This window comes from Protomyctophum bolini, assembly GCF_963924005.1.
Source record: "Protomyctophum bolini genome assembly, chromosome: 10".
NCBI lineage: Eukaryota > Metazoa > Chordata > Actinopteri > Myctophiformes > Myctophidae > Protomyctophum > Protomyctophum bolini.
In genome coordinates this window covers 34,958,116-34,983,976 of record NC_137871.1, presented here as the reverse complement: position 1 = coordinate 34,983,976, position 25,861 = coordinate 34,958,116, and the positions used below count along the sequence as shown (strand labels likewise).

At 45.1% G+C, this 25,861-nt stretch overlaps 1 protein-coding gene across 1 annotated transcript in view; it reads left to right on the top strand.

The window, feature by feature from the left end:
* The window catches only part of LOC308322050 (A disintegrin and metalloproteinase with thrombospondin motifs 2-like), a 171,764-nt gene that overhangs the window by 122,851 nt on the left and 23,052 nt on the right, over nucleotides 1-25,861 (top strand). Inside the window, exons 5-12 of the mRNA XM_080773238.1 lie at nucleotides 6,961-7,044; nucleotides 14,234-14,390; nucleotides 15,705-15,810; nucleotides 16,015-16,158; nucleotides 17,517-17,649; nucleotides 23,454-23,567; nucleotides 24,687-24,832; nucleotides 25,275-25,444. Coding sequence (XP_080629364.1) covers nucleotides 6,961-7,044; nucleotides 14,234-14,390; nucleotides 15,705-15,810; nucleotides 16,015-16,158; nucleotides 17,517-17,649; nucleotides 23,454-23,567; nucleotides 24,687-24,832; nucleotides 25,275-25,444 — 1,054 coding nt within the window. The remainder of the gene's footprint in view (nucleotides 1-6,960; nucleotides 7,045-14,233; nucleotides 14,391-15,704; nucleotides 15,811-16,014; nucleotides 16,159-17,516; nucleotides 17,650-23,453; nucleotides 23,568-24,686; nucleotides 24,833-25,274; nucleotides 25,445-25,861) is intronic.

The following is a 25,861-nucleotide window of genomic DNA, read 5'->3' as shown; positions in this document are numbered from 1 at the left end:
AGTGTTTGTGTAAACACGAACATTGATGACAAAAGTTAGGAGGCAAACTGTGGTCACTTCACACAGGTGTGAGGGGCCACACACGAGTGTTTGTGTAAACACAAACATTGAAGACAAAAGTGAGGTCTAAAAGCGCTCACTTCAAAAGTGAAGCGAGCGCCCCGCCTCACTTCACACGGGTGTGATATATATTTGTTTAAATTAAAATTGTGCATTGTATGCATGACGTTATTGCCGGGTCGCCAATTATCATTGAGGGCATCCTCACACATACTGTGGTATTAGTAGGAGGACATCCTCACACATATTGTAGTATTAGTAGGAGGGCATCCTCACACATACTGTGGTATTAATAGTAGGGCATCCTCACACATACTGTAGTATTAGTAGGAGGGCATCCTCACACATACTGTAGTATTAGTAGGGCATCCTCACACATACTGTAGTATTAGTAGGGCATCCTCACACATACTGTAGTATTAGTAGGAGGGCATCCTCACACATACTGTAGTATTAGTAGGGCATCCTCACACATACTGTAGTATTAGTAGGGCATCCTCACACATACTGTAGTATTAGTAGGGCATCCTCACACATATTGTAGTATTAGTAGGAAGGCATCCTCACACATACTGTAGTATTAGTAGGAGGGCATCCTCACACATACTGTAGTATTAGTAGGGCATCCTCACACATACTGTAGTATTAGTAGGAGGACATCCTCACACATATTGTAGTATTAGTAGGAAGGCATCCTCACACATACTGTAGTATTAGTAGGGCATCCTCACACATATTGTAGTATTAGTAGGAAGGCATCCTCACACATACTGTAGTATTAGTAGGAGGGCATCCTCACACATACTGTAGTATTAGTAGGGCATCCTCACACATACTGTAGTATTAGTAGGAGGGCATCCTCACACATACTGTAGTATTAGTAGGAGGGCATCCTCACACATACTGTAGTATTAGTAGGGCATCCTCACACATATTGTAGTATTAGTAGGAGGGCATCCTCACACATACTGTAGTATTAGTAGGGCATCCTCACACATATTGTAGTATTAGTAGGAGGGCATCCTCACACATACTGTAGTATTAGTAGGAAGGCATCCTCACACATACTGTAGTATTAGTAGGAGGGCATCCTCACACATACTGTAGTATTAGTAGGAAGGCATCCTCACACATACTGTAGTATTAGTAGGAGGACATCCTCACACATACTGTAGTATTAGTAGGAGGGCATCCTCATACATACTGTAGTATTAGTAGGAGGGCATCCTCACACATACTGTAGTATTAGTAGGAGGGCATCCTCACACATACTGTAGTATTAGTAGGAGCGACTGTGGCTCAGGAGGTAGAGAAGGTCGTCCAATGATCCATGGGTCGGCGGTTCGAAACCCGGCTCCTCCTGTCTACATGTGGAAGTGTCCTTGGGCAAGACACTGAACCCCAAATTGCTCCCGATGTGCTGGTTGGTACCTTGCATGGCTTCTGCTGCAATCGGTGTATGAATGGGTGAATGTAATGCACAATTTATGTAAAGTGCCTTGGATAAAGGCGCTATATAAATGCACCATTTACCATTTAACAGTTACGAATTAGATTTTAACGGGTGCTTCAAAACGCAACTATAACTCTATGAGTAAAAGCCAGTGTAGTGTAGTAGTTTATATATAACTATGGCTAAAGCCAGTGCTTTTATAGTTTATATATAACTCTATGGGTAAAGCCAGTGCTTTTATAGTTTATATATAACTCTATGGGTAAAGCCAGTGCTCATCAATAAGTGTTTATATATATAGTTTATATATAACTCTATGGGTAAAGCCAGTGCTCATCAATAAGTGTTTATATATATAGTTTATATATAACTCTATGGGTAAAGCCAGTGCTCATCAATAAGTGTTTATATATATAGTTTATATATAACTCTATGGGTAAAGCCAGTGCTCATCAATAAGTGTTTATATATATAGTTTATATATAACTCTATGGGTAAAGCCAGTGCTCATCAATAAGTGTTTATATATATAGTTTATATATAACTCTATGGGTAAAGCCAGTGCTCATCAATAAGTGTTTATATATATAGTTTATATATAACTCTATGGGTAAAAGCCAGTGCTCATCAATAAGTGTTACTGGGAACAAATTTGCATAATGGAGGACTGAGGTAAACACTGGGAAAGGCGTGGGAAGCACGTGGGAAGCAAACACAGACACACACACACACACACACACACACAGAGAGAGACACACGCACACACAGACGTGTGCACGCACACACACAGTGACACTCCAGTTGAACTTCGCAGACAGGATTTAGCAGTTTTCTGTGGGAGTGCTTTGATGTCCTCATGCAGATAGCCTTACAACCCCCTACCTCCCACACACACACACACACACACACACACACACACACACACACACACGCACGCACGCACGCATGCACGCACGCATTTATTATATTTTGGGGGGTGGGGGGATTGAAATTAACATTAATTAAAAACATAATGTTTTCAATTAACAATTTGATTAACACAATCAGTGTCAGCAATGTATGCATTGCTGATATCTGGACATGAATACGCCCCCCCCCCCAAAAAAAAACACACGCGCGCACACACACACACACACACACACACACACAGCTCGGAAGGGAGAACAAGGGTTTCATTCTTCTGCAGTATAGTATCATCCATGGAGCTCATGAACCAAGAGATAATATTATTGAAGACAAAAAATGGATACAAAGCCAAAGCATATCTATCTGTTCTTACAATTCCCATGTATGTAAATGGAACTAACATTTGTCTGCCAGAGAGAGTTGGGGTCAGATAGATAGATTAATTATGCCTGGAAACGGTGCCGGATTTACACTAGTATAGGGGCCCCCGGGCTATAGCCAAAATGAGGGGTATTTTGTTATCATTTTGGTTTAATTTTGGCGTACCCAGCCCCCCAAAAGAAAGAAAGACAGACAGAAAGACAGACAGACAGACAGACAGACATCAGTATCATGGTGATGGATGTACCGTACAGGTGCATGATGGTTAATGATGTTCCCGTGGTGATGGATGTATACAGTACAGGTGCATGCTGGTCCTGGATGGAAGCATCGTTACACGGTGCTAATCACCCTCTCTCTGGATATATGAGCTACTCACTGCTAATGAGGGAGGAGTGTGCAGTGCGTGTGCTTGCGTGTGTGTGTGTGTGTGTGTGTGTGTGTGTGTGCGTGCGTGCGTGCGTGCGCATGGTGTGTAAGTGTGATCGCGGATGCGATGGCAAAGTGAAACCGGGTTGATAGGGTTTGATTGTTCCTGTGCATTTCCCTCAGTGTGTGTGTGATAAGCATGTTAGCGTCCTGATGATAGAGTATATCCTGTTCCTATTCCGATGGAAGCCCCCAGCGACTGACTGGGAAATGTCAGCCAGGTGATAATAGTCTCCACGTTTGGCTGGAAGGTGCTTCCTGACACCGGAATGGAGCTTATATCCCATTGAGAGGTCCTTCCTGCCACCGGAATGGAGCTTATATATCCCATTGAGAGCTGATTCTACAAAATGTCTTCTAAATCATGACAGTTTTCAGAACAAATCCTATGATTCTACGTATGTCAGTGGGTTCTCAAACTATATCACGTCAAGGACCTCCAGAATGATATGTAATTGGCCGCCGACCCCCATCTGAAAATATGTTCTTTCAGGCGACACCCCCCCCCCCCCCCCCACGTTGCAAAGATATGAGTTCAAAACATTCACTGTGAAAGAATATATATTCAAAGATTTGCGCGGCATTTTCACCAAACAGCTAAAGTTTCATAGTAATAGTGGTTAAAGCTCAGGCGACACAGATGCGTCCTCAGGTCTAAATGGGTTATTATTATCCGGTGGCTTTGTGTTTTTCAATATCTCCACGTGTTGGGAATAGAGAGACAATAACAATGGCCAAAAGCCTTTTGTCTAATGAACGCAACTAAACAACCAACGCCAAGTGTTTCCGAAGGCTCATCTCTCTCTCTCTCTCTCTCGTTGCGCTGCCAAAATGTGGTTCAGTGCATAACGCCCTACAATCTATGATAACGCCTGACAAATAGTAATTGCTTGTCAAGTGTTGATGCAACCGTCTGAAGTGTTTAGGCCAAACGGTTAACAACATGTTAAACCAGTTCATGACGGGAACCCCTTTTGGTGTTTTTTTAAGCATTATGTTATAATTTAGCTGTTGAAAAATAGCAGATCTATACAAGCTAGTGCCGCACTACAAGCTTGTAGATCTTCTATTTTTGAAAAATGTGGCGCAAATGTTTGAATATATGTTCTTTCACAGCGAACGTTTTAAACTCAAAGCTTTCTCTCTGGGGGGGGGGGGGTCCCTGAAACAACATATTTTCAGATGGGAGTCAGCGGCCAAATACAGATAATTCTGGGGGTCCTTGACATGGAAAAAACGACTTAATACTTCCCATTATTTGGTTACAGTTCCAATTATAGGCTGAAGGAACTGCAAATAAATAAATACCCCCTGATGTGCAAATAATAGCGCAGGTGTTTATTTGGAGGGGCGTTTAAAAGTACGGCTACTATTGTTGTGCGTATTCATCTTTTCATTCATGAAGAATTGTTGCTGTGTAGTAGATAGATAGGACAGGAAGAGCCAGGAGACAGACAGTAGATAGTGATACTGGATAGATAGGATAGGAAGAGCCAGGAGACAGACAGTAGATACTGATACTGGATAGATAGGATAGGAAGAGCCAGGAGACAGACAGTAGATACTGATACTGGATAGATAGGATAGGAAGAGCCAGGAGACAGACAGTAGATACTGATACTGGATAGATAGGATAGGAAGAGCCAGGAGACAGACAGTAGATACTGGATAGATAGGATAGGAAGAGCCAGGAGACAGACAGTAGATACTGATACTGGATAGATAGGATAGGAAGAGCCAGGAGACAGACAGTAGATACTGATACTGGATAGATAGGATAGGAAGAGCCAGGAGACAGACAGTAGATACTGGATAGATAGGATAGGAAGAGCCAGGAGACAGACAGTAGATACTGATACTGGATAGATAGGATAGGAAGAGCCAGGAGACAGACAGTAGATACTGATACTGGATAGATAGGACAGGAAGAGCCAGGAGACAGACAGTAGATAGTGATACTGGATAGATGGGATAGGATGAGCCAGGAGACAGACAGTAGATAGTGATACTGGATAGATAGGACAGGAAGAGCCAGGAGACAGACAGTAGATACTGGATAGATAGGATAGGAAGAGCCAGGAGACAGACAGTAGATACTGATACTGGATAGATAGGATAGGAAGAGCCAGGAGACAGACAGTAGATACTGATACTGGATAGATAGGACAGGAAGAGCCAGGAGACAGACAGTAGATAGTGATACTGGATAGATAGGATAGGATGAGCCAGGAGACAGACAGTAGATAGTGATACTGGATAGATGGGATAGGATGAGCCAGGAGACAGACAGTAGATAGTGATACTGGATAGATGGGATAGGATGAGCCAGGAGACAGACAGTAGATAGTGATACTGGATAGATAGGATAGGATGAGCCAGGAGACAGACAGTAGATAGTGATACTGGATAGATAGGATAGGATGAGCCAGGAGACAGACAGTAGATAGTGATACTGGATAGATAGGATAGGATGAGCCAGGAGACAGACAGTAGATACTGATACTGGATAGATAGGATAGGATGAGCCAGGAGACAGACAGTAGATACTGGTACTGGATAGATAGGATAGGAAGAGCCAGGAGACAGACAGTAGATACTGGATAGATAGGATAGGAAGAGCCAGGAGACAGACAGTAGATACTGATACTGGATAGATAGGATAGGATGAGCCAGGAGACAGACAGTAGATAGTGATACTGGATAGATGGGATAGGATGAGCCAGGAGACAGACAGTAGATATACTGATACTGGATAGATAGGACAGGAAGAGCCAGGAGACAGACAGTAGATACTGATACTGGATAGATAGGATAGGATGAGCCAGGAGACAGACAGTAGATAGTGATACTGGATAGATAGGATAGGATGAGCCAGGAGACAGACAGTAGATAGTGATACTGGATAGATAGGATAGGAAGAGCCAGGAGACAGACAGTAGATAGTGATACTGGATAGATAGGATAGGAAGAGCCAGGAGACAGACAGTAGATAGTGATACTGGATAGATAGGATAGGAAGAGCCAGGAGACAGACAGTAGATAGTGATACTGGATAGATAGGACAGGATGAGCCAGGAGACAGACAGTAGATACTGATACTGGATAGATAGGACAGGATGAGCCAGGAGACAGACAGTAGATAGTGATACTGGATAGATAGGATAGGAAGAGCCAGGAGACAGACAGTAGATAGTGATACTGGATAGATAGGATAGGAAGAGCCAGGAGACAGACAGTAGATAGTGGTACTGGATATTGTGGATTTACAGGCATCCATGTGCTGCTATAGCTACACAGCTACATCCTTAAAATGGACCCTTATTGGTCAATTCTAAACACCCAGAGGAAACTCCTCTCTCAGCAATACTCTCTCTCTCTCTCTCTCTCTCTCTCTCTCTCTCTCTCTCTCCTATAGCAGAGTTAAGCATTGGGCTGCATTATTAATCTGATAGTAATGATTTTGTGCCTCACAGACCTCTAGGCCTACATTAGTTACCACACACGCACGCACGCGTACACCGGACAGATCTAGGTATGTGCATTAGTCACCTGTAGGCTGGGATTTAGGTAATGAAACCTGGCGTAGTCCTTTGGAGTATCAGAGCATGTCTAGCATTAATGAGAGACATGCTCCTACAATCATTAACATGGAACGTGTGCGTGTGTGTGTGTGTGTGTGTGTGTGTGTGTGTGTGTGTGTGCGCGTGTGCGTGTGTGTGTGTGTTCTGTAGGTGAATGAGATCTATCACGACCAGTCTCTGGGAGCCAGAATCAACGTGGTGTTGGTGAGGATCATCATGCTGGGCTACGGCAAGGTAGGAAACTACACACACAGCGGCCATGTTGGCTCTATAGGAAACTACACACACAGCGGCCATGTTGGCTCTATAGGAAACTACACACACAGCTTACATGTTCCATAGTGGCTCCCCAAGGTGCAGAGAGCTCTGTGGTGTGTCTATTTGGAACCAATTAGTGTCATTTTGGGGGACCTTGACATGAAAAAGTTTGGGAACCACTGCGTTAATGGACGTTAAACTCACTTTGCCACTCACTTTATGCATCTGCGTACCTCCCCCCCTCAGAGTGGAGAGTAGGAGATTAGCGACACGCTTTGATCTCGCCGCACAGCGGGCGCCTATGGGCTATAGTTCCAAACATTGCTCCTATGGCTGGAACTATCCCATTGAGATAGAATGAGCACTTCCGCATTCCATCGTTACAATGAGAGTCAAAGCTAGTCTCTTACTAAATTACTCCCCCCCCCCCCCCCCCCCCCCTGTGCGTTTGGCAAAAGGTTTGAAAACCACCGCACACACACACATGCAGTACATTGTGTGCGTACACACAAACACGCACACATGCACGCACGCACGCGTACTGAGAAGAACTCTGACGCCCTGAAGCCTGTTATTCCAGTGGGCTGAGCAAAATAGGAACTAAAAGCATGCGCGGTCCCAGGGGAGTGTTTTCAAAGTCGCACGCCTTCACAGTTCAGCACCAAAGAACACGTACAGAAGATACTCTGCCCGTTATGCAATCAGCCTGCTTCCTCCTGTGGGCTGCTGCAGCACTGCATCATGGGAAGTCCAGGTCCCAGATAAACACTCAATGATAGCCCTCCATCATTCATAAACAGTGGACAGTAACTGAGTACATTTACTTGACTATACTGTACTGTAATTAACCCATTTTTACCTGAGATCAATGGGGACTCAATTTCCCAGAACCCTTTGCACGCCGGAGCGACGGACCTTTTTGGGTCATCAAAACGTGTCTCATATCCCATTCTGTCCGGTGGATTTCCCGTATGACTTAAAACCGTGGATTACCGGTAAACAATGAAAAGATAACTCGGGCAACTCACGAATCACAGGGAAAGTGTTCTACAATTAATTAACTCGAGCAACTCGTGAATAGAAGTAAAAGTTTACTTTTTAAAACAAATCTTTTTTGTATTTTTTTATTTATTTACAAACTCATGACTTTCACTCCGCTACACATTACAAATCTTGTGGTGAAACTAATTCAAACGTAGTGAAACTATAGCCAATCTATAAGCTCACACCGCTTTGTTATTTCCTGGTGCCCTCTTCGTTCTGAAAGGGGGCGGGCAAATGTTTTTTAAAGATATCTTTCGGCTTTTTCTGCCTTTATTGATAGGAAAACAATCTGACAGGAACTGGGTAGAGAGATGGGGGGAGGACATGCGGCAAAGGCCGTTGGGATCGGGAGTCGAACCCGCGGCACGCCGTCAGGCTGGCTCAGCAGCCTATAGGTGCCCAGACGGTTGAGCTGTCCGGGCCAGAGCAAATGTTTTTAGCTCAAATCTTTGCTTCTGGGGGGAACAACATATTTTCAGATGGGGGGGGGGTCCCTTGAACAACATATTTCCTTCTGGGGGGGGGGGGGGGGGGGGGGTCCCTTGAACAACATATTTTCAGATGGGGGTCCGCAGACAAATACAGATAATTCTGGCGGTCCTTGACATGAAAAAGGTTGAGCACCGCACTGACATAGTTAGGATTCAGAAGCCTTTATTTTAGTTATTTTTTAATTTAGCCTCAAGTCTAAATGGGTTAAGTAAATGTACTTAGTTACGTTCCACCGCATGCCTATATAGTCCATGACATTGTTTATTCACGTTGATATTATTATAACACTATGAAAGGAATGGCCTTGAGCATATCGTTGTTCAATGAGGATCTCAAATGGGGGAACGAGAGAATAAACCTCAGGCATGGAAATTAATGTTGCTCTAGAAGTGATCGCATTATTATTATTAGTAGTAGTAGTGATCGCATTATTATTATTATTATTAGTAGTAGTGATCGCATTATTATTATTATTATTATTATAAGTATTAGTAGTAGTATAGTGATCGCATTATTATTATTATTATTAGTAGTGATCGCATTATTATTATTATTATAATTATTAGTAGTAGTATAGTGATCCCATTATTATTATTAGTAGTGATCGCATTATTATTATTATTATTATAATTATTAGTAGTAGTATAGTGATCGCATTATTATTATTAGTAGTAGTAGTGATCGCATTATTATTATTATTATTATTAGTAGTGATCGCATTATTATTATTATTATTATTATTATTATTAGTAGTAGTAGTGATCGCATTATTATTATTATTATTATAATTATTAGTAGTAGTATAGTGATCGCATTATTATTATTAGTAGTAGTAGTGATCGCATTATTATTATTATTAGTAGTAGTGATCGCATTATTATTATTATTATAATTATTAGTAGTAGTATAGTGATCGCATTATTATTATTAGTAGTAGTGATCGCATTATTATCATTATTATAATTATTAGTAGTAGTATAGTGATCGCATTATTATTATTAGTAGTAGTGATCACATGCTGAAATATGATGTCTGCCAGTGTTTCCTTCCCCCAGGAGGAGGATGAAGTCGTTCTGTAGCACTAGCAGAGGAGGAGGATGAAGTCGTTCTGTAGCACTAGCAGTGTTTCATTCCCCCAGGAGGAGGATGAAGTCGTTCTGTAGCACTAGCAGTGTTTCATTCCCCCAGGAGGAGGATGAAGTCGTTCTGTAGCACTAGCAGTGTTTCATTCCCCCAGGAGGAGGATGAAGTGGTTCTGTAGCACTAGCAGTGTTTCATTCCCCCAGGAGGAGGATGAAGTCGTTCTGTAGCACTAGCAGTGTTTCATTCCCCCAGGAGGAGGATGAAGTCGTTCTGTAGCACTAGCAGTGTTTCATTCCCCCAGGAGGAGGATGAAGTCGTTCTGTAGCACTAGCAGTGTTTCCTTCCCCCAGGAGGAGGATGAAGTCGTTCTGTAGCACTAGCAGTGTTTCATTCCCCCAGGAGGAGGATGAAGTGGTTCTGTAGCACTAGCAGTGTTTCATTCCCCCAGGAGGAGGATGAAGTCGTTCTGTAGCACTAGCAGTGTTTCATTCCCCCAGGAGGAGGATGAAGTCGTTCTGTAGCACTAGCAGTGTTTCATTCCCCCAGGAGGAGGATGAAGTCGTTCTGTAGCACTAGCAGTGTTTCATTCCCCCAGGAGGAGGATGAAGTGGTTCTGTAGCACTAGCAGTGTTTCATTCCCCCAGGAGGAGGATGAAGTGGTTCTGTAGCACTAGCAGTGTTTCATTCCCCCAGGAGGAGGATGAAGTGGTTCTGTAGCACTAGCAGTGTTTCATTCCCCCAGGAGGAGGATGAAGTCGTTCTGTAGCACTAGCAGTGTTTCATTCCCCCAGGAGGAGGATGAAGTCGTTCTGTAGCACTAGCAGTGTTTCATTCCCCCAGGAGGAGGATGAAGTCGTTCTGTAGCACTAGCAGTGTTTCATTCCCCCAGGAGGAGGATGAAGTCGTTCTGTAGCACTAGCAGTGTTTCATTCCCCCAGGAGGAGGATGAAGTCGTTCTGTAGCACTAGCAGTGGCTGTGAATATTTATCTTGTGCAACGTGTGCCCTCGGAGGGTTTGAGGGCACAACTTAAAAAGAAAAAAAAGGGGGGGGGGGGGGGGTTTCCCAGGTGTGTGATTGACAGGTGTGTGATTGACAGGTGTCGTGAAGTCATAGGGGCCCTGTGGACCACCTCCAGGCAAAACACACACTGTGGCAGAGGCTGAATACGTTGTTGTTTTTTAACCCATTCTGGACGGGAACGGGGTATTAAGCATTATGTTATACTTTAGCTATTGAAAAATATCAGATCTACCAGTAAGACGCCTGAGGGCGAGAAGCAGCATGCACAATGACCTGGGCACCATATATGGGGGCTGATGTCACGTGATGTCACGATCCCCCCTCCCCCCCCCCTTTTTTTTACAATAAGAATAAATCTCCACTGTAAATTTCCAAATAAATCTCCAAACATATTATTATTATTATTATTAGTTTGTTTCAAAATCCACTGTAGACATGTTATGAGCTTACTTTTGTCAAGAAATTCCTTGCTGGTGCAGTGTTGGAGTTTGGAAGTGCTCGTTGGATATCAATCAACGGCCCTGCGTGCCACCTGTTCTGAACTTTTGAATTTGCACATAATGCAGGAGGCAGCAGGACTTTGCTTTACTGAAAGCGAGCACTTCCAAACTAAAGTACAAACACACCCCTTAAGACTAAACCCCCACCGATCAGAGGTACCTTTCACCTGAAAGGTTTTGAAAGGTACCTTTGAAAACCTGAGAGGAACAGACGTACAGAACCGGACTGTAGCTCATATAACAGTAGCTTTGCAGATAGAAAGACAGATAGATGTCACGCTTTTCATACCGCTGCAATGCATGAATGAGTTTGACGTAATTTAATACAATTAGATTGGGCCTTTCTGTTTGGATGTGTGGGCTGTCAATTTGCAAATTGCAGCTAGTTGCACCACCTGCCATTAACTCAATGGCAAGATGACTGCCGTGTACGGTCTATTGAGTATTCAAACATGAGTATTCTGAATATCTTGAGCACCACAGAACATCTTAGGTTTACTTTAGAACGGTGGTTTTCAACCAGTGGTCCGGGTACCAACAGTGGTCTTTGAAGGGGTTCCAGGTGGTCCCCAGCTAAATGATGGAGAGTTGGTAACCAAATGGACTCTTAGTACTCTTATATATCTTTAACTCTTGCGAGTGTAAAGTGAAACCAAATGGAGTTTCATTCAAGTCTGACACAATTAGAGAATGTAGAAGAAATAGTTATTTTGATCAACGTTTGCCTGTTATCTCTCCTAATGGTACTTACATCAATACAGCACGGAATTGTGGACAAACAAAATATTCTAAGTTTTGGGTCCTGAGAGGTTAATGTCGTAAAATTGGTGGTCCGTGGCTCAGATGCAGAATACATTATGGGCCTTGATATGAAAAGCCTGCGCTGCTTTATAAGATATAGAGCCATGTTTGAAGTGGCGGTTATTTTTTTTTAAAGGCGTGGTCATTTCTCGGGTATTTCTTCCCGGATAGAGAATTTCTCATAGTTCCCAAGTTGTTCCCTGGGGTCATATTAGCAAAGAACAGCTGAGATATTCCCTCCTAGATGAAGTGCTTATATATGCCAGGTCCTCGACTGATAGCCACACACACACTTCTACACTGGTCATTCTGGCCCCACCCCTATGCAGCTCCGACCAGAGCTCCAGCTGTCTATCATCCCCAATTACCATGGCAACAGAGCTGCACCCAGACAGCCTGCTGATTGGCTGTGTGACCCTGAATGCAGGCGCACACGCACATACGTATGTGTGCACGCGTGCACATAGACACACACACACACACACACGTACACATGTATATAAATAAGTACACACATGGATCCTTACAGTACGTGACGCACTCGAACCCAGTCTTCAATATCATAGACCATGTCACACGCATGCGCACGCACGCACACATACAGTAGGTGCACATATAGACATGCAAACATACATAAACACATACAAGTCCAATCAATGCTTACACTGTTGCTCAACTCTTTCTACTCCAATACCACACACAAATGCGCACACACACACACACACACACACACACACACACACACACACACACACACACACACACACCACAAGGGAGTTTGTGCAGAATTCACACTCCATCATTTGTGCAGAGGCAGGCCATATGTCTTCACTTACAATAGCCGGCACGCACGCACGCACGCACGCCTGTGTGTACTGTGAAACAGTATATGTACAAAGACGGATAGAAGTGAGATGTGGAGAATTGTTACAGGGTTTAAACACAATGGCATAAATCAGCAAAGAAACAACATACTGTAAGATCCTACTAGGGGTAAAAAATATATAATAATAATAAAAATCACACACTGAGTGTTGCAATTTCCCCCCCCCCCCCCCCCCCTCTCTCTCTCTCTCTCTCTCATTAGAGACACAGCACTACCCCTCTCTCTGTTTCTGGCGCCCCCTACTGCTTGTGTACTTTTTTTGTGTTTGTTTGTGTACCTCATGCAGGTACACAAACAAACAGGTACACAAACAGGTACACGCACAAACAAACAGGTACACAAACAGGTACACGGACATTGCTGGTTGTAGTGGTTGCACCACTCAAAAATGGGTTGATTAAAAACGTGAGTGAAATCAAGGCATAGATAAAAAATAAGAAAAGATTATAAAAAGGTACATTTTACGTCCATGTTTTAAAGCGACAGTATGACTGTGTTGCTTAGCGAGGGCATTCCACAGATGTGGGGCAGTAGAAGTACATATGCCCCACTGGTGGGGGCAGTAGAAGTACATATGCCCCACCAGTGGGGGCAGTAGAAGTACATATGCCCCACCAGTGGGGGCAGTAGAAGTACATATGCCCCACCAGTGGGGGGCAGTAGAAGTACATATGCCCCACCAGTGGGGGCAGTAGAAGTACATATGCCCCACCAGTGGGGGCAGTAGAAGTACATATGCCCCACCAGTGGGGGCAGTAGAAGTATGTATGACAAAACACTAAGATTTTATAGCACCAGTATAAACACAAATTGTATAAATGGCCCAGTTTGGCCCACCCATGTGACGCTTGGCTGTCGTGTTAAGAGGGCAGATTGGTGATTGGCCACGGACGCTTTTCAACTTGGCCCCGATCCAGAAGAAGGTTGACAGCCGCTGTGATAAGCCAATACAATAAGCAAATAACTATATCTGTCTGTGTTTTGGATTTTATTGATGATTGTTAGGGAGCTTTACTGCAATCATGCAGCGATAAAGTAAAAAAACAAAACAAAAAAGACCTGTCACTAAATTACTGCAATTTCTTGTTTCTTGTTAATCTTGTATACATGTGTCTATGTGGGTTTGTGTCTAGACACCAGCTCAACAATGTGCAGGTGCAGGTCTTGACAAATTGATTGTTATCTTAACACTGCCCCCTACAGGTTGTAGTTGAGCCAAACACTTCACCATCAAAACCAAATCTCTCCTCTAATACTTTCCCAACCACCTCTCTCTCTCTCTCTCTCTCTCTCTCTCTCTCTCTCTCTCTCTCTCTCTCTCTCTCTCCCCCATCCAGTCTATGAGTCTGATTGAACTGGGGAATCCATCGCAGAGTTTGGAGAACGTGTGTCGATGGGCGTTCCTGCAGCAGAAACAAGACAAGGGCGACACGGAGCATCACGACCATGCCATCTTCCTCACGCGGCAAGAGTTTGGCCCCACCGGCATGCAGGGTGAGGCACAGACCTATAGACTACTCTCTTTAGGACCCACCGGCATGCAGGGTGAGGCACAGATCTATAGACTACTCTCTGTCTGCCCCACGGCATGCAGGGTGAGGCACAGACCTATAGGCTACTCTCTGTCTGTCCCACCACAGACCTATAGGCTACTCTCTGTCTGTCCCACCACAGACCTATAGGCTACTCTCTGTCTGTCCCACCACAGACCTATAGGCTACTCTCTGTCTGTCCCACCACAGACCTATAGGCTACTCTCTGTCTGCCCCACGGCATGCAGGGTGAGGCACAGACCTATAGGCTACTCTCTGTCTGTCCCACCACAGACCTATAGGCTACTCTCTGTCTGCCCCACGGCATGCAGGGTGAGGCACAGACCTATAGCCTACTCTCTTTAGGACCCACCGGCATGCAGGGTGAGGCACAGACCTATAGGCTACTCTCTGTCTGTCCCACCACAGACCTATAGACTACTCTCTGTCTGTCCCACCACAGACCTATAGGCTACTCTCTGTCTGTCCCACGGCATGCAGGGGACAGGACACTAAAGGCTATAGTGGCCTATAGCAGCCAGGGGACAGGACACTAAAGGCTAGGGGCCTATAGCAGCCAGGGGACAGGATACTAAAGGCTATAGGGGCCTATAGCAGCCAGGGGACAGGACACTAAAGGCTAGGGGCCTATAGCAGCCAGGGGACAGGATACTAAAGGCTATAGTGGCCTATAGCAGCCAGGGGACAGGATACTAAAGGCTATAGTGGCCTATAGCAGCCAGGGGACAGGATACTAAAGGCTATAGTGGCCTATAGCAGCCAGGGGACAGGATACTAAAGGCTATAGTGGCCTATAGCAGCCAGGGGTCAGGACACTAAAGGCTATAGTGGCCTATAGCAGCCAGGGGACAGGATACTTAAGGCTATAGTGGCCTATAGCAGCCAGGGGACAGGATACTTAAGGCTATAGTGGCCTATAGCAGCTATGCAGCAACCCTTCATCTGCCCTTGCGCTCAGCCTTCAGCATCGGAAAAATCAATAAGGCAGAGCGAACAGCACCGCAACTCTACGACTGTAAGGAACCCAGCATGGGACAGACAGGCTAACGATGCGCTACGACACTATGCGATACGACACTTGGATAGCTTGTAGATCTGTTCTTTTGACAGCATTTAATGATGCTTTAGGATGCCGTGAGCGTCAGTTACAGCAATCTGTCCACATTGGTTTATTAGCACAAGAAAACACTGGGAAATGCATAAAAGACATTCTCTCTCTCTCTCTCTCTCTCTCTCTCTCTCTCTGGTTGCCTAGGTTACGCTCCAGTGACAGGTATGTGCCATGCAGTGAGGAGTTGTACTCTGAACCATGAGGACGGCTTCTCCTCGGCCTTTGTGGTCGCACACGAGACGGGACACGTGTAAGTTTAGCGCTGGATTCAAGTCTTCTCAATAATATACTATAGTGACGCAACACTCGCTACATGTGGCGGGGTAAATAAATCACACTCCTATACCTGTCTTAATCTCCTCCGTCCGTCTCCCCTCCACCGTCTCCCCGTGTCCCTCTCCTCTCCTCTCCTCTCCGCCTCCCTGTGTCCCTCTCCTCTCCTCCCTGTGTCCAGTCTGGGCATGGAGCACGACGGGCAGGGGAACCGCTGTGGAGATGAGGTGCACATGGGGAGCATCATGGCCCCGTTGGTGCAAGCTGCTTTCCACCGCTTCCACTGGTCCCGTTGCAGCATGCAGGAACTGGAACGATACCTGCAGTAAGCACGCACGCACTCACGCACGCACGCAACACACGCACACACACACACACACACACACACACACACACACACACACACACACACACTTTTCAATTGGTCCAGATCCAGCATGCAAGAACTGGGACGATACATACAGTAAGACATACGACCTATGATACGACCTACACACGGATGTGGGGGCTACTGCTCCACATGTACTGTACAGTACTGTACAGTATGCCCCACCAGGGGGGCATACAGTACGTACAGTACATGTGTCAGTCAGCCCCCGTGTGCACCCAGCATTCGTGAGATTCTTTCTCGTTACGAGGCGAGCTCCGTCAAAGAAAGGTGGAGAGAGAGAGAAATAGAAGAAAGAAAGAAACCAAAGAATAACATATAACTGGTGTTACATCAATATGAGCCGTGTGTGAAATGTATATGCATAAAAAGGCACATGATAGATTCATATGGCGCGTGCGTGGTGTAAAAATAGCAGTGGAGAGTGAGGCAGTTAGAACGCAGCAGATATAATAAACTTGACAGAGTATTACATAAGTGACAGTGACAGCACAGCGGCAGCGGCGGCCGGGCCACACCTGCAGTCACGTACACACACGGAGCAATAAGCCTGTGCAGCGGGCGGCCTGCAGGCCTCAGGACAGCCTGCAGGTGGCGACGCATTTACTCAAGTACAATTACTCAAGTATACCGTATGTGAGATGGAGGATGACTGATTCAACCCATTTAGACCTGACCTCGAAATTTAAATCAGTCGTCTCCACAAACACCCAAAGAAGAGTGGAGAGTTATCTGTGTAAAGTAATATTATTGTTAATTATTCCTTGATCTGAGAGGAATAAACCGTCTACTTGAGAACGGCTGCCTGTGTAGTGTAGTGTCCTTCCTTGCCCTGGGTAGTGACTATAGTCACTAACGAGATGCTTGGTTAAATCTGAAATGTCAATATATTAGTTTTACTCATCATAGCTTAAGCTTTTAATTTAGTCTTAGCTGACTGGCCACTTCCAGCGGTCAGGCAGTCTGTGTGGTCCGGCATGGTCACGGCGAAGCTCTCTCTGTCTTTGTCTTGGTTTCAATAAATGGTACACATCACACTCCGAGGAAATCTCTCTGCCTGCGTTCTTCATCTGATCATCTGATGACAAGGTTTTCACTACTCTACAAGTTTGCTTTAGAGAGCTCCATCCTTTCTCTATAGTTTAGAACGGTGTCTTTAATTATGCCATTTCTAAGATACGACAGTCAGTTTCCATGTAGTTATCGTCAGGAAAAAAGGTAGTCGACGAAACATTCTTTGTCTTACTATCAGTCGACGAAATCAACACTGCTCTCCTCCTCCTCCTATAATGCAGCTCCTATGACTGTCTCCGGGACGATCCGTTTGACCACAACTGGCCGTCGCTGCCCCAGCTCCCCGGGCTGCACTACTCCATGAACGAACAGTGTCGCTTCGACTTCGGCGTGGGCTACACCATGTGCACGGCGGTAAGACCTCCCTTAATTATTAAGTCTCCTCCCAGTTCAGTTCAAATCAAATGAGGCTTCATTTAATTATTGGCATGAGAAAACACTCGCAGAACACTATACTGTAGCATCCAAATTGCTAGCGTCTACTTACTAACATTCACTCACTCATCTACTAACTATAGAAGCAGTCATACCGGTATACAGATGTGCCATTCCAACACTTTTTCTCTACTTTTCCTGCATTTTATACTAGTACTAGTTTTCTTTCTCCAAAAGGTTCTATTCCCTGTTTTAGCCTTGCTAATTCTTCTCTTTTATTACTGAAAACAAGTGTCGACACTTATTTTCATTGTAAAAAAACAAATCTGAATCTGAATAGCATTTACATCAGTGGTTCTCAAAGTGGGGTCCGGGGACCCCCAGGGGTCCTTGAGGGAGTTCCAGGGGGTCCCCAGAAAAATGATAGTTGGAACCAAATGACCTTATGGGACTGTAACTCTGAGAGTGTACAAATGGAACCAAATGGACCCTGACGGGACACATTGGTTCCATTTGTGCACTCTCAGAGTTAAATTAACATTGATTTCACAATATAAATCGGGGGTCCCAGAGATAGAAATGCCGTTAAAAATGGGCGTCCGGTAGCTTAACCCATTCTGACCTGAGATCAGATTCATACGAGGTTTCCACTGGACACACACTGGTCCGATTAACCCATTCTGACCTGAGATCAGATTCTAAAAAATGTCAGTCGTTCTTCGATTTTTCAAAAATAGCAGACCTACAAGCTCGTAGGATCTGCTATTTTTCAATAGCTAAAGCACGACATGATGCCAACACCAAAATGGGTTCCCGTTCAGAATGGGTTAATACATGTCAAACCGGGGGGGGGGGGGGTCCTTGAAATGAAAACGGTTGGGAAATCACTGCCAAAGGTGTACAAATAGGGGTCCGCAGGCTGATGGATGTCAATTTGGGGGGTCCTTGACATGAACAAGTTTGAGAACCACTGCTTTACAAAACAATTATCACTGACAATGTCCTGACAATTTACTGACAGTCCACTGTCTGTCTGTCTTGCCGACGGCAGGACGTGTGAAGTGTCTCAAATGGCCCGTCTGTACTGTCGTCTGCTCATGGCCAATCCCTAGCGGCTTCTCTCAATCTCACCATGAATTGGGCTTTTATAACTCACTTTGAATCGAAACTGACACTTATATATAAAAAGAAAAAGCCAGATTGACATTTCTCTTTACCATAGACTGAAGAACGTTTGCCCGAGTGATTTGAAGCCAGCACTGACTCTACGCTCTCTCTCGCTCTCTGTCCATATGTAATGAATTGAGAATCTTTACATACACAGCCTGTTCACATCCTTCTGATGTCTTCTGCTTTCCTCTCTCGGCCTCTGTGGGATTTGACATCTTGCTTAAAAGCAGGTAATTGGTTTTGATAGTCTACTTTGATAGTCAATTTCCTTGATATATAACGCCCCACACACACACACACACACACACACACACACACACACACACACACACACACACACACACACACACACACACACACACACACACACAGTGTCATATCCATTCCATACACAGTGCAACATACACAATGCAATTAATTATGTTTCTAGGACATAGACAAAAGGGCCACAATACTATGCACACACAGTCAAATCCTCAGTGTAAGTTTAATTCGGAGCAAGTATAAATGGAACCAAATGGACCCAGATGGCAGTACGTACAATTTAGTGGTTTACTTTACTGGAGTATATCCAATCTTACTGTACTTCTTACTTACTCCACTGCATCTCGGAGGCAAATATTGTACCGTTTCTCCGCTACAATTATTCTAAACTTTAGTTACTATAGATACTTTGTAGATTGTGAGTATTATTACGAACCATACATTACCCACTTTAGCCCTCTATATATTTTGGCCATTTGAAAATAGCCGATCTACAAGCTCATCGCGACGCATTGTAGAGCTTTTAGATCTGCTATTTTCAAATGATTATTTTAATGCATTTTATACATTTGAAACTTGAAATGGGACATTCTGCATGATTAGTACTTTTGGTACATTTTCATAACAATACTTTTGTAATCATTGCATTTTTTTTATAGCAGACTTACTTGCAACAGAGTAACTTCTACATTGCAGCATTGATACTTTTACTGAAGTAAAATAAAATGGAGTAGGTTTTGCACCGCTGCCCAGAGGGTCCCATTCGGTTCTGTTCATGCAACACTCTCGGACTTTAAATTAACTTCTTCCGTGTCTAGATGAGAGCGCCCCCTAGTGGCCCCTACATCCCCCAGCAGCATCTTGGCACTGGGCACTGAGCAGCTTAAATCTTCTTCTTTCACCCGCTTCGAATGTTATCGACCGATAATCACCAGCATGGTCTTATCAGGACCATGCGATGGAGGCCATATGGACATCTCCTACATGCGTCCTTCAATGCGTTCCTTGTGCAAGGACGTGCTGTGACTGGCCAGTGTGGATGGACTCGCTGTGATTGGCCAGTAGCCACTTTGTGTGGCAGTCGGGGGGAAAACGCTCTCACCAGAACATGATTTACTATTCTCCGTCTATCGGGTCACAACTCCAACGGGGCTGAGTCGGCGCTAAGCGAACGTTCGCAACGTTCCACACGGCAACTCCCTCGCTTCAGCTCGCTTGGTTGTGTCTCACGTGGCTCAAGTTCACTTGAGACGGCGGGCCTCCGTCCGTCGCGGTCTAGTCCATAGAGTTATATTTAGGTCTAGTCCACAGTTGTTGTAGGCGAGAAGCACTTCCGCGTTGGCCACAGAAGCGGGACGTGGTTATAAGCACAACCCGTGTAGGATTTAGAATGTTGCTTCCTACATTCTGCCTATACCGCGAGTATGCAGCTAGGAAACGCGGAAGTGAAATTACTGCCGCTGAAGCGCAAACATCGCGAAACCGCGCTATGCAACAACTCCGCCCTAACAAGAGGCGGGCTATACGATTGACAATGGGTCAGTGTCCCACGGAGGCTCTGTGGATGTGTAGAGTGGCGTGCTGTGGGGTTAGGGTTAGACCGACGCCACGTCGGACACAATGGCCGACAACAAAAACGTCAATATGTAGGAAATGTCCATACTGGCTGCATTGCATGGTGTTGATAAGGGCCGATGACGGAGATGAAATCATCTGATAACATCCGAAAAACCGCTACTTCTTTCACCCTCACCTCCTTTGTGACAGTGAGTGAGGGCCACCGTGGCACGCTGTTGACGAGCTGTCGCTTGGTTGTCAGAGGGGGGGGCTTTATTGTGGTGGGGCTTTGCACGCATATTGCTAGATTACCCTCTAATTCTCCCCTCAGCTACTAAAGACCAGCCAGGCAGGACCACAGGTAAGGTACTCCACCAAAACCTCCCCCCGCGAAGACGCTTTGTGGACGCTTTCTTTCATCATCCTCTCGTTCTGTTTTGTTTTATCCTTGGAACAATGTTGATATTGTCGTCTTGAACATGCCGTGTAACAACGTGTTGTTTCCTTTGTGTTTTATGCTTTACCTCGTGTCGTTACTCTGTGTCGTCTTCTTCTTCTGTCCCGTTTGTCGTCCCCCCCCCCCCCCCCCCACTTTGACGTCTGTGTGCTCTGGAGGATTCTAAAATGCTGCACGTTGTCTCTGGTCACGTGTCTCTGGTCACGTATCTCTGGTCACGTGTCTCTGGTCACGTGTCTCTGGTCACGTATCTCTGGTCAGTGTGACAGTTTGACATAGTCTCTCAAGACACGTTTTCTGCCTGCGCCCTCTGCAGCCACACAAATAACCTTAACTGCAACCAAATTAGTCAAAGCCTCCTAGATAGCTATAGCTACTTAGAAATGGAAATTCATAACATTTGGTGAATGGCTGTCATGTGTCATGATCGGTCGAATGCCCTTCTCGGTCTGCTCCGTCGGTCTTTTCAAGGTCGTTGAAGAGATAGATGGGCTTGAAAGACCAACACGACCCATAATTATCATCCTACAAATCTGGCTTTAATCATTGTGCCATTATTCAGCCATGCAGAAGTGCTATACATTGTCATATACATGTTGTCCCAGCCACAAACGGTTGGGTATAAAACCCCAGAGCGTGATGTTTCACTGCGACTTTTAGGATCCTTCAGACAGTCTGGTGCCATCGGTGCCTACCTACCTACCTACCGACGTACCTACCTACCGCAATGTGGCCATCGATATACTGACTTGACCTCTGACCTGTAGAGGTGAACGGGGGGTCACGGTGGACCTGGAGGTCTTGGGGAACCAGGGAGGAGGGCATACGTTGTCCCTTTAGACAGTGGTCACTATAAAGATATTAGTGTGGCATTTAACGGTTTACAAGGCAAAGGAAGGGGCGATTGATGATAGTTCTCGATGTCTGAGGGCATCTTTAGAGGTCCCTGAGACCCCACTGTTTGACCTTTCGACCTCTCCTCTGACCTCTAGTCTCCCCTGTGACTCGACTGAACGGCAGGCTGTCTCATCTTTGGAGAGCGCGTCTCTCTTGTCATCTTTTGGTTTTTGGTTTGCATGATCGGTGTGTGTTTTTTATGGAGTGGAGTAAACGGCAGTGAGCGCAACAAAGGCCCGGCGCCAAGCAATGCTTTTGTTGTTGTTGTTGTTGTTGTGGATGAATTTGGTTTTGTATTTATATGTTGTATCTCTATCTATTCTACTCCCCGATGCCCATGTCTAGTCTCATCGCGCTCTACTGTCTTTTTGGTCATTGACTCATTTTCGACAGATGTGGTAGTGATTTCTGTAAACATAAAGTTTGTTTTATTAAGCACAGGATATCCAAGACATTTGACTTAACGGCCAATAGAAAATATCCCTACACGACGCTTTTTACAATTGTCTTGACGTCACATTTTTCTTCATGCTAAGTTTTTTAGACGAGAGAAAAACAAAAAGATAACACTTTTGACAGTTGTATACAGTCTATACAAGTAGATGAACAGGTACGGATGCTATTGACTGCCGAGATGGCATCTAATGGCTGCCATCTTAACCTTTTGTCCTACCCAGAGCCATAGAGTAAGATGGCATCCTACCCATAGCCATAGAGTAAGATGGCATCCTACCCAGAGCCATAGAGTAAGATGGCATCCTACCCAGAGCCATAGAGTAAGATGGCATCCTACCCATAGCCATAGAGTAAGATGGCATCCTACCCAGAGCCATAGAGTAAGATGGCATCCTACCCAGAGCCATAGAGTAAGACAGAGTTTCGGCATTGAGGGGGCAGAAAACGGAGCGCTCGAGCACTGTTCATGTAGCCTGCAGGACAGTAAACAAACTGGAGTTAGAAATACATTGTTTTCAACGAGGGCGGCGCAAATAATAGCTATTTTAAGCATGTGTGCAACATGACAACTGCTTTAAAGTATTGTACAGTAACAACTAAAGTCTCTATTACTATAAAACAATCTAAAATAAAGGGATTTAAGATCATTAAAGCTGGGCTGTTGCCTGAGTCCCGTGCATTCTGCCGACTTCCGGTTCAGGACTTTGTCACTGTTTGCTATATGCTCTTCGGCAGTAGAAGTCTATGTAGAACTGAAGCCATTGGACTGAAGCCCCATGAAGTGAACGGAGTTGTCGTAACTCTGTCTTGCTCTATGGCTCTGGTCCTACCGTACTAGTTCTGTTAGCCTTAGATCTAAGGTCAGGTGGAGAATGTTTATGAACGCCTCCATGTATCTGAGTCCAAGCAAGGGAGAGTGTCTATTGTGGAATCCTGTATGTTGTGTGCGTATATAAGAACGAGTGCCTCTGTGCGTCCACAGTACCGCAGCTTCGACCCATGCAAGCAGCTGTGGTGCAGCCATCCCGACAACCCCTTCTTCTGCAAGACCAAGAAAGGACCACCCATCGACGGCACCATGTGTGGGAACGGGAAGGTAGTGACGGGCGCTTTTTTTGTCGCTTTAAAAACAAATAACTGGGTGTGAGACCCTTGTGTCTGGAAGACACAAGGGTTGAACCGGTTGAACCGGTTCTGTTCTGTTTTCCCCCCGCCTAATATTGAACCAGTTCAGAGTGTTTCCACTGCAAACATGAAGTGGTTCAGGACCCTAAACGTTAGTTCGGAACTTGAAATGGCAGCCCATGCCCCATTCCATGATGGCACAAAGGTTCCAAGAACCTAGAATGGAACCAGTTCTAGAACCAACGTTATTTTGGTGGAAAAGTGGGCTCTGGAAGAGCATAATGGATGTGCTATTTTCGAAAAGCATGAAGAATGTGGAATATATATTTTTAAACATTTGAGTAAACACAAAACTTGTATGGGGGTCCCTTGCACAAAATATTTTCAGATTGTTGGTGGACATTAGAGAACCACTGGTCTAAAGTAGGTGATGGGAAATCGGGGCCGATCACGTCATTTTCAAATGTTCGGAATCGGATCAGGAGCAAAGAAAAGTGATCCCTAGTATCCCTGGTATCGTGGCTCAGCAGGTCGTCCAATGATCCCTGGGTCGGCGGTTCGAATCCCGGCTCCTCCTCCTGTCCACATGTCGAAGTGTCCTTTGGCAAGACACTGAACCCCACATTGCCTCCAGTGAGTCGGTCGGTGTGAACTCAGCTCGCCACCGTTGTTGTGTGAATGTGGGAAGTGAGGACGCTGGCGTCGACTGTTCGCCGCTTCACCTCCCAATGTATGAATGAATGAACCACTGTAAAGCGCTTTGAGAACTTGGAAAAGCGCTATAAAAATGCAATTCATTATAAAATTGCAATTCATTATCAATATTATATCCATATCATGATATTAGACTGGATATTGTCTGTGATTCTGGATATTATACTATTGTGATATGGGATAACTGTTCTCTATAAAAAATATAAATATTGGATCGGGAAAAATCGGTATCGGAAGATACTCCAAATCAAATGATCAGAATCGGATCGGGAGCACAAAAAAAAAACGTGATGGGGACAATCCCTGATTCCCTGGTCTAAAGAATGTACGTATTGCATACTCACTGAAACGCAATGTGTTTCTTGTCCAATGACAGCACTGCTTCAAAGGTCACTGCATCTGGTTGACCCCTGACATCATCAAGCAGGACGGCAACTGGGGTCCATGGAGTGAGTTTGGCCAGTGCTCCCGCTCCTGTGGGGGAGGGGTGCAGTTCCGTGAACGCAACTGTGACAATCCAAAGTAAGAGTGTGTGTGTGCGTGTGTGTGTGTGTGTGTGTGTGTGTGTGTGTGTGTGTGTGTGTGTGTGTGTGTGTGTGTGTGTGTGTGTGGTAAATCGGGCAGTAAATGAGTGATCACACATTAGAATGCCCTTCTAATGATGCGTGAGGGGGCTGTGATTCTTTCTGTTACTTGATTAATTTATTTGAACCCATTTTGACCTGAGATCAGAGTCTAAAAATGTCTTCTACATCCTGACAGTCTTCGATTTTTCAAAAATAACAGACCTACAAGCTCGTAGTGCGCCACTCGGTGGCACGCTATGAGCTTGTAGATCTGCTATTTTTCAATAGCTAAAGCATAACATAATGCTAACGCCAAAAGGGGTTCCCGCCCTCCAAAATGGGTTAAACGTTCATTTAACCCATTCTTTTTTTCCCCTCCCTCTCTCTCTCCACTCCAGGCCGGCTAACGGAGGCCGCTCCTGTGTCGGGACCGACTCCCGGTTCCAGATGTGCAACACTCAGGAGTGCGAGGACATCTACAGCGATCCGCGGGAGGAGGAGTGCCGCGACTCGCACCTTGAGTACCACTACAAGAAGCACCACTGGCTGCCTTATGAACACCCTGAATGTAAGAACATGGTAGCCTGACGCTCACTTTCACTTCATTATTCAGACTGAAAGCCCTTCCCACGCAAAGCTCCCAGTGAAGCTCTCCAACGTTGAGGCGCTCTGCCCTAGTGGTAAGAACGGGGACTGCAGGCGGACCCGTGGAGCTATGACGAGGAAACCCTGTGCAGCAACTGGGGTTTAACATTGAGCGCCTGTTTGCACTTCCGCATTTTGGACACCAAGATTGGTGTCCAAATCGAGAAAAAAAACGCGGAAGTGGACGGTTTCTACCGGGTGCTTCAAAACGCCACTGAGCAACTTCCACTGATAATTTCACAAAAAACATTTATAACAATTATTAATATAAAAATAACACTGTCAGTTATGTAAGATAAGAGGATTAAATAGTGTCGGTCTTGATGGAGGGGAAAGGAAC